The sequence below is a fragment of the Leucopleurus acutus genome (assembly GCF_964270905.1).
Source record: "Leucopleurus acutus genome assembly, chromosome: 9".
Classification (NCBI taxonomy): Eukaryota; Metazoa; Chordata; class Mammalia; order Artiodactyla; family Delphinidae; genus Leucopleurus; species Leucopleurus acutus.
In genome coordinates, this window is record NC_139144.1 from 72602015 (window position 1) to 72615337 (window position 13323).

At 39.2% G+C, this 13323-nt stretch overlaps 1 protein-coding gene across 2 annotated transcripts in view; it reads right to left on the minus strand.

The window, feature by feature from the left end:
- Positions 1-12996, minus strand: part of TMEM168 (transmembrane protein 168) — a 51394-nt gene extending 38398 nt beyond the window's left edge. The window contains exons 1-2 of one of the 2 annotated variants that reach the window (XM_082846154.1): positions 12930-12996; positions 6858-8111 (exon numbers count right to left, since the gene is read on the minus strand). In XM_082846154.1, coding sequence (XP_082702280.1) covers positions 6858-7985 — 1128 coding nt within the window. In that variant the 5' untranslated portion in view covers positions 7986-8111; positions 12930-12996. Of the gene's footprint in view, positions 1-6857; positions 8112-12525; positions 12725-12929 lie in introns of those variants that run through there. The other variant, XM_082846153.1, reaches the window with a different exon arrangement.
- Positions 12997-13323: the final 327 nt, after the last annotated feature.

Here is a 13323-nt window from a genome sequence, read left to right on the forward strand (position 1 = left end):
AACACAGGCACCAATTCCCTCCACCAGAAAGCTTACATAACCCACTGAACCAACCTTACCCACCAGGGGCAGACACCAAAAACAATGGGAACTATGAACGTGCAGCCTGCAAAAAGGAGACCCCAAACACAGTAAGCTAAGCAAACTGAGGAGACACAGAAATATGCAGCAGATGAAGGAGCAAAGTAAAAACCCACCAGACCAAACAAATGAAGAGTAAATAGGCAGTCTACCTGAAAAAGAATTCAGAGTAATGATAGTAAAGATGATCCAAAATCTTGGAGATAGAATGGAGAAAATACAAGAAACGTTTAACAAGGACCTAGAAGAACTAAAGAGCAAACAAACAGTAATGAACAACACAATAAATGAAATTAAAAATTCTCTACAAGGAATCAACAGCAGAATAACTGAGGCAGAAGAACGGATAAGTGACCTGGAAGATAAAATAGTGGAAATAACTACTGCAGAGCAGAATAAAGAAAAAAGAATGAAAAGAATAGAGGATAGTCACAGAGACCTCTGGGACAACATTAAATGCAACAACATTCAAATTATAGGAGTCCCAGAAGAAGAGAAAAAGAAAGGGTCTGAGAAAATATTTGAAAAGATTATAGTTGAATATTCCCCTAATATGGGAAAGGAAATAAGTCGAGGATACGCAGAGTCCCATACAGGATAAATCCAAGGAGAAACACGCCAAGATACATGTTAATAAAACTATCAAAAATTAAATAAAAAGAAAAAATATTAAAAGCAGCAAGAAAAAAAACAAAAAACATAAAAGGGAATCCCCATAAGGTTAACAGCAGATCTTTCAGCAGAAACTCTGCAAGTCAGAAGGGAGTGGCAAGACATATTTAAAGTGATGAAAGGGAAAAACCTACAACCAGGATTACCCAGCAAGGATCTCATTCAGATTTGACAGAGAAATTAAAACCTTTACAGACAAGCAAAAGCTAACAGAATTCAGCATCACCAAACGAGCTTTACAACAAATGTTAAAGGAACTTCTCTAGGCAGGAAACAGAGAAGGAAAGGACCTACAATAGCAAATCCAAAACAATTAAGAAAATGGAAATAGGAACATACATATCGATAATTACCTTAAATGTAAATGGATTAAATGCTCCAACCAAAAGACATAGGCTGAATGGATACAAAACCAAGACCCATATTTATGCTGTCAACAAGAGACCCACTTCAGACCTAGGGACACATACAGACAGAAAGTGAGGGGATGGAAAAAGATATTCCATGCAAATGGAAATCAAAAGAAAGCTGAAGTAGCAATTCTCATATCAGACAAAACAGACTTTAAAATAAAAACTACTACAAGAGACAAAGAAGGACACTACATAATGATCAATGGATCGATCCAAGAAGAAGATATAACAATTGTAAATATTTATGCACCCAACATAGGAGCACCTCAACACCTAAGGTAAATTCTAACGGCCATAAAAGAGGAAATTGACAGGAAGACAGTCATAGTAGGGGACTTTAACACCCCACTTTCACCAACAGACAGATCATCCAAAATAAAAATAAATAAGGAAACACATGCTTTAAATTATACATTAAACAAGATGGACTTAAGTGATATTTATAGGACATTCCATCCAAAAACAACAGAATACACTTTCTTCTCAAGGGCTCATGGAACATTCTCCAGGATAGATAATATCTTGGGTTACAAATCACACCTTAGTAAATTTAAGAAAATTGAAATCGTATCAAGTACCTTCTCTGACCAAATGCTATAGGACTAGATATCAATTACAGGACAAAATCTTTAAAACATACAAACACATGGAGGCTAAACAATATGTTACTTAATAACCAAGAGATCACTGAAGAAATCAAAGAGGAAATCCAAAAGTACCTAGAAACAAATGACAATGTGGACATGACAACCCAAAACCTATAGGATGCAGCAAAAGCAGTTCTAAGAGGGAAGTTTATAGCAATACAATCCTACCTCAAGAAACAAGAAACATCTCAAATAACCTAACCTTACACCTAAAGCAATTAGAGAAAGAATAACCAAAAAAACACCCAAAGTTATCAGAAGGGAAGAAATCATAAAGATCAGATGAGAAATAAATGAAAAAGAAATGAAGGACACAATAGCAAAGATCAATAAAACTAAAAGCTGGTTCTTTGAGAAGATAAACAAAATAGATAAACCATTAGCCAGACTCATCAAGAAAAAAAGGGAAAAGACTCAAATCAACAGAATTAGAAATGAAAAAGGAGAACTAACAACTGACACCACAGAAATACACAGGATCATGAGAGATTACTACAAGCAACTCTATGCCAATAAAATGGACAACCTAGAAGAAATGGACAAATTCTTAGAAAAGCACAACCTTCCGAGACTGAACCAGGAAGAAATAGAAAATATAAACGGACCACTCACAAGCACTGAAATTGAAACTGTGATTAAAAACCTTCCAACAAACAAAAGCCCAGGACCAGATGGCTTCACAGGCGAATTCTATCAAACATTTAGAGAAGAGCTAACATCTAACCTTCTCAAACTCTTCCGAAGTATAGCAGAGGGAGGAATGCTCCCCAGCTCATTCTATGAGGTCACCATCACCCTGATACCAAAACCAGACAAAGATGTCACAGAAAAAGAAAGCTACAGGCCAATATCACTGAAGAACATAGATGCAAAAATCCTCAACAAAATACTAGCAAACAGAATCCAACAGCACATTAAAAGGATCATACACCATGATCAAGTGGGGTTTATCCCAGGAATGCAAGAATTCTTCATTATTGTGAATCAATCAATGTGATACACCATATTAACAAATCGAAGGATAAAAACCATATGATAATCTCAATAGATGCAGAAGAAGCTTTTGACAAAATTCAACACCATTTATGATAAAATCTCTCCAGAAAGTAGGCATAGAGGGAACTTACCTCAACATAATAAAGGCCAGATATGACAAACCCACAGCCAACATAGTCCTCAATGGTGAAAACTGAAACCATTTCCACTAAGATCAGGAACGAGACAAGGTTGCCCACTCTCACCACTATTATTCAACATTGCTTTGGAAGTTTTAACCACAGCAATCTGAGAAGAAAAAGAAATAAAAGGAATCCAAATTGGAAAAGAAGTAAAGCTTTCACTGTATGCAGATGACATGATACTATACACAGAGAATCCTAAAGATGCTACCAGAAAACTAGTAGAGCTAATCAATGAATTTGGTAAAGTAGCAGGATACAAAATTAATGCACATAAATCTCTTGCATTCCTATACACTAATGATGAAAACTCTGAAAGAGTAATTAAGGAAACACTCCCATTTACCACTGCAACAAAAAGAATAAAATACCTAGGAATAAACCTACCTAAGAAGACAAAAGACCTGTATGCAAAAAACTGTAAGACACTCATGAAAGAAATTAAAGATGATACCAACAGATTGAGAGATAGACCATGTTCTTGGATTGGAAGAATCAACATTGTGAAAATAACTATACTACCCAAAGCAATCTACAGATTCAATGGAATCCCTATCAAACTACCACTGGCATTTTTAAGAGAACTAGAACAAAAAATTTCACAATTTGTAGGGAGACACAAAGGACCCCGAATAGCCAAAGCAATCTTGAGAAAGAAAAACTGAGCTGGAGGAATCAGGCTCCCTGACTTCAGACTACACTACAAAGCTACACTAACCAAGACAGTATGGTACTGGCACAAAAACAGAAATACAGATCAATGGAACAAGATAGAAAGCCCAGAGATAAACACATGCACGTATGGTCACCTTATCTTTGATAAAGAAGGCAAGAATATACAATGAGGAAAAGACAACCTCTTCAAAAAGTGGTGCTGGGAAAACTGGACAGCTACATGTAAGAGAATGAAATTAGAACTCTCCCTAACACCATACACAAAAATAAACTCAAAATGGATTAAACACCTAAAAGTAAGGCCAGACACTATAAAACTCTTAGAGGAAAACATAGCAGAACACTCTATGACATCAATCACAGCAAGATCCTTTTCGACCCACTTCCTAGAGAAATGGAAATAAAAACCAAAAAAATGGGATCTAAGAAACTTAAAAGCTTTTGCACAGCAAAGTAAAACATAAACAAGACGCAAAGACAACCCTCAGAATGGGAGAAAATATTTTCAAACAAAGCAACTGACAAAGGATTAACCTCCAAAATATACAAGCAGCTCATGCAGCTCAATATCAAAAAAAGACAACCCAATCCAAAAATGGGCAGAAGACCTAAGTAGACATTTCTTCAAAGAAGATATACAGACTGACAACAAACACATGAAAAGATGCTCAACATCACTAATCATTAGAGAAATGCAAATCAAAACTACAATGAGGTATCACTTCACACCAGTAAGAATGGCCATCATTAAAAAATCTACAAACAACAAATGCTGGAGAGGGTGTGGAGAAAAGGGAACCCTCTTGCACTGTTGGTGGGAATGTAAACTGATACAGCCAGTATGGAGAACAGTATTGAGGTTCCTTAAAAAACTAAAAATAGGACTACCATATGACCCAGCAATCCCACTGCTGGGCACATACCCTGAGAAAACCATAATTCAGAAAGAGTCATGTACCACAATGTTCACTGCAACTCTATTTACAATAGTCAGCATGTGGAAGCAACCTAAGTGTCCATCGACAGATGAATGGATAAAGAGGATGTGGCACATACATACAATGGAATATTACTCAGCCATAAAAAGATATGAAATTGAGTTGTTTGTAGTGAGGTGGATGGACCCAGAGTCTGTCACAGAGAGTGAAGTAAGTCAGAAAGAGAAAAGCAAATACTGTAAGTTAACACATATATATGGAATCTAAAAAAAAAAATAAAGGTTCTGATGAACGTAGGGACAGGACAGGAATAAAGACGCAGACATAGAGAATGGACTTGAGGACACAGGGAGGGAGAAGAGTAAGCTGAGACGAAGTGAAGAGTAGCACTGACATATATACACTACCAAATGTAAAATAGATAGTGGGAAGCAGCCGCATAGCACAGGGAGATCAGCTGGGTGCTTTGTGACCACCTAGAGGGATGGGATAGGGAGGGTGGGAGGGAGACGCAAGAGGGAGGAGATATGGGGATATATGTATATGTATAGCTGATTCACTTTGTTATACAGCAGAAACTAAGACACCATTGTAAAGCAATTATACTCCAATAAAGATGTTAAAAAAAATTCAATCATAAGAAGACAACCCAATTTAGATCAAAAAAAGATCTGAATAGATACTTCAGCAAAGGTAAGTGAATGACTAATACACACATTAAAGATGCTCAACATCATTAGTCATTAGAGACACGCAAATTAAAATCACAATTAGATACCACTCCACACCTATCTCAAGTAGATAAAACTTTAAGAAACAGTTGACTGGAAGGTGAGAATCTAGAAACTGTCTTAAAATTATCTTTGCTGACAGACTCATTGGAAAGCTTCTGTGTATCTCCAGTAGTACACACACCATGTTTAAGACCACTTGTATGAGAAAACAAGAATTTGGTGACTTACAAAATATTTGGTTTCAGGATTTGATGATTAGAAAGGTGTCAAGCATGAATGAGGCAGATTTGGAATTAAAAAAATGTTGGGCTGGGAAAGGAGCTAACAGGAAGGAGAGAAGAGAGGAAGAGGAATGAGAACTCTTGGTAGAGTTCTCATCCATCATCATCGTTCTGATAGTCCCTAGCACTGGCAAATAGAGTAAGATATCCTCAGGCAACACCCATGATTTTTTCTTTTTTAATCATCTGGTTGACTCCCACACAGGCTCCATGCCCTAGCCCACAATGACTAAAATGTACCATTCCCAGGCAAGTCTCCACATCTCCTCTTCAGACACTCACATCAACAAATCACTCTGCTGCAACTGGTGCAAAGCAGAGAACTGCACCAAGCAAAATTCACCTTCATTTTTGCCCTATATCACAACCTAATGTACCCAAATTACAGTATTTGTGACACTGTAATAATAATTATTGGTTTACGTGCCTTGCCTCTTCCGCCTCCCATTAGAGATTGTGCCTTCTTTAATGACGGAGACATTTTTTACTCATCTCAAGATCTTCAGCACCAGTACAGTACCTGATATACAGTACAGTCAATAAATGTTCAGAGAATGGAAGACTGATATAAACTACAGATATAAACTCTAGCCATATAGTTTGAATGTCTTTGTCTACAAAAGACCTTTTTAAAAAAAAAAACAAAAACATATTGTGGGAAGCAAATGTATTGAAAAACTAGTTTTTTTCTTTCTTAGGAGAGGCTCTAATCTGTAATTAAGAATCTGATATGTTATTATATAACTAATCACCTTTTACATAAAATCTTAGGAAAATGACTATATAAAAGAAATGTAATGAGGAGACCAATGGACTAGACAGAAGCTAGGTAACCTAGTTCTGGCTAGTACCAGTGACTCTGGATATGTTTTCTGGCTTTCAGTTTCCTCATGTGTAAAGTGAAAAAATTAAAGAACAATCTCTAAGCACCCTTCAAATGTTAATATTCTAAGGATCTTTAATCCATGAGTGTTTCATTAATGCACAATAAGAAGGCAGGAGGCATGTCACATGCTGAGTATTCCTAATATTCTGGTTCTTCTTGCTAGAAAGCAAGTGAAATTATCCTGTCAATATTCATTCAGTACTTCAATTCCAGGAACAAAATTAAGTAAGTGCCCCACCATCTACTTCTGAAATCAGGAACTTGACCTTTCAATTCTAATAATTCAACTCTTGAAGCAAGCATTTAATCACATATCATAGGCACTGACATAATAAACAAACTGTAAGCTTACCTGCCAGGAAACTGCTCCCAAAATTGCTGTTGCAAGAAGACTAAAAAAAACTAACTGCTCTGAAATTAAGCAAAAGTGGCGCATCCCTTTGGATGCCATGATTCGATCTAGGTTATTGTTATCTACCCTGTGAGTAAAATATACTTTATGGCAGTCATTTAATTTGGAATGGAATCCCCAAAGAGTTAAAAGAAAAATAATATGGCAAATCATCCAGAATATTCCAAAAATGGAAAAGCCTGGTATTACAAAATACCAGAGATGAGTGTCTCTAAGTTTAAATGCTGAAAGAATGAAAAATGTAAGCTCAATCATCCCAGTGAAAACAACAGAAAGTCTTCTGCAAATTCTTCCACGGTACAAATAGGGTTTCCACCTTTCAGTCACTGAAAGTCCACTAAAATAAATGTCAAGGAAAGGATCAGTTATCAGGCAAATAAAAAAACATGCAAAAGCAACTGGATTTTGGGGAGTTTCCAATGCGGAGAAAAACAGCAAGACTGCAAAAATAACTAAGTTTGGAATAGCTAGAAAAGACTTCATTCTCAGGTCAATAATCAGCATGGCCAAAGCTACAACAAGTAAAATGACACTCAGAGACTTTTCCACCAACATAGTTGTGCTGGCAATGGCAAATCCAACAAGTTCCAGAAATTCAACTGTGGTTAGTAAGGTGGGTCGATGACGGACATAACCAGAAATTCTCTCCACCAAAGAGCATAGTATCCTTAATACTATGGAAGTTAGAAGCAAATATTTGGTTGATTCTTCTTTCACATCATTTTTAAAGGATGAATTATCAAGAAAACACAGAAGGCCAAGCAAGAATCCAAACCAAAGATTGGATAGACTTAAACTTGCTGCTTCCATTGAAAAATAATAATAGAGTATGCTGGCAATTCCAAGAACAAAAAGACCAAGAATAAAAATTACCAAAATTAAGGAATTTGCTGTTTTTTCCCATCTTACATAAAGACCTAAGCATATAGCAACCAGTAGATTAATTCTGGCTAAATAGCCAAGATAACGCACTGAAGAATGCATGTTCACTTCTCTGTTTACTTCTTCCAGTCTTGTCATTGCTAAATAGAGACAATGACTAAAGCAATAACGCAGTGATTTACACATTAATCTGTCAATCTGGGCTTTCTCCCCACGTTACAAAAATTAACTGCTTGTATTTCATCCAGCAAATCCAATGTTTCTGTAACTCCTACTTCAGCATTTTCTCTGGTGGAATTTGTTTGTAGTGATCTAAAAAGAAGAAAAAATATTTCGTTGTTAATTTTATGTAATTTGCCTTTCACATGTATCTTCCTTATACAAAATAACGAATAAGTGAGAAATAAAGTTTGTTCTGAAACCCAGCTTAAAATGTGACTTGTGTGTATCTTAATGGTAATTGTCTCTGGCTTAAAAACTCTGCAGTTTATCCAAACAAAAATGGAGATTTTTTTCTACTCATCCTATGCTAGGATTGTATGACTAAGTCACCATCAATGAAACTGTTTTTCCAGAGATGGTGAGGAATTCACATAATTCATTTTTACTCCGATATGTGGTTTTTCAACAACATGCAAAGATGAGATATTCAACTTAGCTTAGATGTAGCAGATGCGTCTGGCACAATGGAAAGCTACTCAATTCTTAAATGAAACAAGGGACCTCATCATTACCTATAATTTGAAAAGCATCAGTATCCAATAATAGCAACCATTACTACCTGCCTAAAATCATCTACATCTTTTTACCAGTCACCTCTAAAATGCGATGAAATCTTGGTCTAACAGTGTTTAACTAATAAACTTATTAGAAGTTTAACTGTATTAAAGTTACTCAGTCACTAAAGTTGATCCATAATTCTCCCTGTACTTTTTCCTCTACTAAATCACTTTGATTATCAAACCTACAATCTTTGTAGCAAACCAATTCTGGACCTTTCTAGTCAAAACTGTAAAGTTGGAATGCTGACCAATATTTATTGTAAGGTAAATTTTTAAAACTATAATTTTACTTTTAAAAAGTTACCACAACAATTATTTGTCAAAGGACCCAGATAATTATTTCAATCTTAAGTGCCCCTTCAAGTTGCACTTTAAACATGATGTAGTCAAAAAATGATTTAACTATCTACTACATAATTCTTCAAATTTTCTAGTATGCTATTTCAGAAGAAATGATCCATGCAATGGCTCAGGGTCACACTGAATATCCATAGAGAACTCAATCAATAAAAACTCAAAAAGTAACTAGTTTGTGATCAGCTTATTTATACTTTCTAATACCAGGACACTAAAAGAAAGACCCAAGAGAAATATGAGATTACTTGGAATTAACTCTTAATTACCCATTTGGCTGGAAAAGAATGTCACCGGGTGACAGCTTTAGGGTCTCTGGGAGGTTCCAAGTATTATTACTAATTTACATGTTCAACATGTATATTTTTTACAGCTAAGTTTATTTAATTAACTAAGAATGCTAATTTTTCCTCAATTACATTTTCATTCAATCATTTCTTAAGAAACCACACACCACTAAAGAAAATATCTTCCTTGGTATATTTAGGTTTTATCTTTTTACTTAAGAAACTGATAGTATCTAGAGTGCATTGCATTTTTTTAAACATTACTTCTATGTGTTATATAATCATTCAACAAATATGTTGGAATATATGTCCTCAAAACGTCGATGGTACAGTCTGGGCTCAGATGACTGAACACTGTTGGAGAAAAAAAATCACACACTAGACTAAATGGTTGCCACTCAACTCATGAGACATAGTTCTGTGTTTCTCTGGTCAACACACTCTCATTCTCTGTGATTATGCAAACCTCTTTTCCCTATCCTCAAATCTCTGACATCCACTTCCCACCAAATTCTCACCAGATGACTTTGCCTCCAATGAAGTCATCAGCAGGGAGCTTACCTGAGTTTCCAACACCACAAACTCACCTCTATCTACATTTCCTGATTCAAGAAAGGAAGGCTGTCCCTTCCCTATCTAAAGCTACATCTTTTAGCCACACACGTATCCCTTCCCCTCTGCCTCTTCCAGAACTTCACACTCTCTCCTCTCTCTTTAAACTCCAACTCTTCTCTTATCCATTGACACAACCATTTGCAAAGCTCTTTTTAAAAAATGATACCAGGGCTTCCCTGGTGGCGCAGTGGTTGAGAGTCCGCCTGCCGATGCAGGGGACACGGGTTCGTGCCCCGGTCCGGGAAGATCCCACATGCCGCGGAGCAGCTGGGCCCGTGAGCCATGGCCGCTGAGCCTGCGCGTCTGGAGCCTGTGCTCCGCAACGGGAGAGGCCACAACAGTGAGAGGCCCGCGTACAGCAAAACAAAACAAAACAAATCAAAAAATGATACCAAAAAAAAAAAAATACAGAAACAACAAACAAAACTGAACAATTCTCACTAATCCTCATCTCCTCTTCCAAGTTCAATCTTCGGTCCTCTTGACAGCCAATATTTGACTGCTTTACTTCTCATACCAACTAAACAGTGGTTTCCACCACACAACAACAAACTGCTCTGCCAAGTTCTAAAATAACCTGCAAATTCCTAAATCCCATGGGTTCTTTTCACTCATTATCTTGCACATTCCTCAAACAACCTTTGACGTTTTTGATTCCTTTCACCTTCTGAAACCTGCCCTTCCTTTAGCTTCCAAAGACCAGACTCCAGATTTTCTTCCTAACTCACTGATCTCTCCTCTCTGTCTCCTTGCAGGGTTTTCATTCTGAATCTATCCTTTGGATGTTCAATCCCAAGCCTAGGCTCTTCTCTCACTATACACTTAAACACATATATATTAACCTACCTGACAGAAATAAGAGCACTAGCTCGGTTCTGCCCTGAGGTAAAAGCTTAGAAAAAGGTAAAGGAAAACACGTAAATAATAAAGTACAGCACATTCATAGCATGGAATATATGCAGCCACCCTGTTATAGGCCAAAACCAACATGACAGAATATTATTTTTAAATAGCTAATTTACAAAAGTCTTTTCCCATTCTGACCTTCTTCAAAAGACAAACAGTCTGAATCAGAGTAAAACAACAAAGCACTGCAAACCTTTTCAGTGGGTCTGCCATCACTAATGATTCAGTAGGAAATTCCTTGAGAGGCAGATAAAAAAGGAGCACAGAAGAGTCAATCTGAATACAAGAAAAGTTAACTAACAACTGCCAGAGTCTGTTTTATAAAATCCTATGTACTACTCTAAACCCTCTTCTCCTTCACCACCTGTATGTAATCGTCACCCAAGTCTTGTCCACTCTTTTTCTTGCACACCTCTTAAATGTATCTACTTCTTTTCATCCTCAAGGTCACAATCCCAGTTCTGGCCACCATCATGTCATGGTTGAATGTCTCCTTGCATCCACTCTTGCCCTTCTCCAAGAAGTATCTTTTTTTAAAGCCAGAATTTGTCACATCATTCTGTTACGTAAAAGCCCCCAGCGGCTTCCCATCACTCTAAGCAACAAAGTCTAAACTCCTTAAAATGCCTTATAACACTCTCCTCATTGGATATGCATAATTCTCCTGCCTCATCTCTTACCATTCTTCCTCTTGAACTTGTATTCTAGCCATACGGACCTTTCAATTCTGAACCATACTAATGCTATTCCCTCTCCAGGTGCACTGCTTTCCCTCCTCTTGGCCCCATCCTAGTCCTCACACCTGGCTCACTCCTATTCTTTACTCTTTACGCCTCAGCTTAAATGATTTTCTTAGGGCAATCACCTTGACTCATTTATATGATCCATGTACTTCCTCTGTAACAGCAAAATATTGACCATCAACTGTTTAAAATCTGCATTCCCCATTAGATCAAAAGGTCTCTGAAAGTCTGTCTTCGATACTGTACACCAGTATTGAAGACAATACTGTTTAGCAGAAAGTACTTTCTGTTTAGCAGAAAGTTCGACACCAAGTAGGTATTCAACACGTACTTGTTGAAGAAATAAAGAGTGATGCAGAAATAACTATATTTAACAACAATGCCAATCAGTTATAGGGCACGTATTAATATACAAAGAGTAAACGAGTTGTCTAATTGGTTTGCTTCTCTCTCGGCCTATGCCAGCCTTCACTTAATTCGTCCAAATTCCTCCAAACCAACAAGTTCTCTTTCATGTCCTACTTCTAGGGAATCCAAGACACACTATATCACGTGCAACGTCTTTAGACTCAGAAACTATTTCCGTCCCATCTAGGGGAAGTGTCAAAAGCTGAAAGAACATACTGAGCACCCAGGGTCGGGGAATTCCAGTGCTTCGGTTCTATGAATTCATGATAATAACTCTTTGGACCCATCTCATACAAGGAGAATGGCACCTCGAATACTAAATCCCTCAGCAATAGGGCAGCAATAACAATTCTTCCATTCTGCCTCCTCCTAGCAAGATGTGGGAGGCCCAAGAAGAAGCCTCGCTGTTGTCGACCATAACCCAGCTGAGTGGGGAACTGCCGGGGGATACGGAGAGGAGCCCCGCCTTCCATCCTCCACCCCACACCATCAACTTCTCTCCGGGCAGGTATCCCTACCTCCGCCCCGGGAGGCCGGCTGGGCGGAGCTTGGGGCCCGCACCACTCTGAGCCCTGGGCGGTGACTGTGCCCAGGTCTCACCGCCTCGCCAGTGACCCCCTCGCCCACCTACCTGACTCGGCCGCTGCTATCAACTCTCTCAACCCTCGGAGTCGGCGCTGGGGCCAGCACGGTAAAGGGAGGGCCCTTGCGCCTGAGCCTGCGACTCGGAGCGGGGAGGCGGGACTCCAGGGGAGTCGAGGGCCGGAGGCCGCACGCTCTAGCACAGGCCAGTCTCGTCGGAAACTTTCTCCGTTACTGGCCCGGTTACGGCCGCCATATTCCCGCCGCCGGATCCGCGACGGTACGGAACGCTGCCGGGGTCAAGCGGCACGACGCGCTTCCTCCCTGAGAGCCGGCCCAGGCCCTGCCCCCCTCCCCGCCCAAACCCTCCGAGCCGCCGCGGACCTAGGTGCGTTCGGCGCTGCGCGAGCGCAAACGGCCCCACCTGGGGTACAAGCTGCCGCCTTCCTGGACCTGGAATGGGCGGCGAACAGGAAGCTGGAAGACCACGAAGGATCAGGCCGACCGTGTCCATCAAGCCTCTAGGCCGCCACCTCGGGCTTGACCGAGACCGGGGCAAAGCGGCCGGGCCGGCCGGCCACACAAGAACAGTAGATACTGCAGGAGGCGTTGCTGCTCTTTAATACCTATCGCATAATATATGGCTTTGTGTCCACTGACCAGCTAAAAGCTCAAGCTCCTTAGGCTCGCCTTCAAAGCCCTCCTCGCCTCCTTTTCTAATTAAGACTTCCTTTCATAAACCGCCTGGGTCTTTACTCCGCCGACAACGCTAAGCTCCCCCAGTCCTGACCCAATTCCATTACCCCTCTCCCCCCGACCCCGTCCCTTACACGTTCACCGGCCCCGC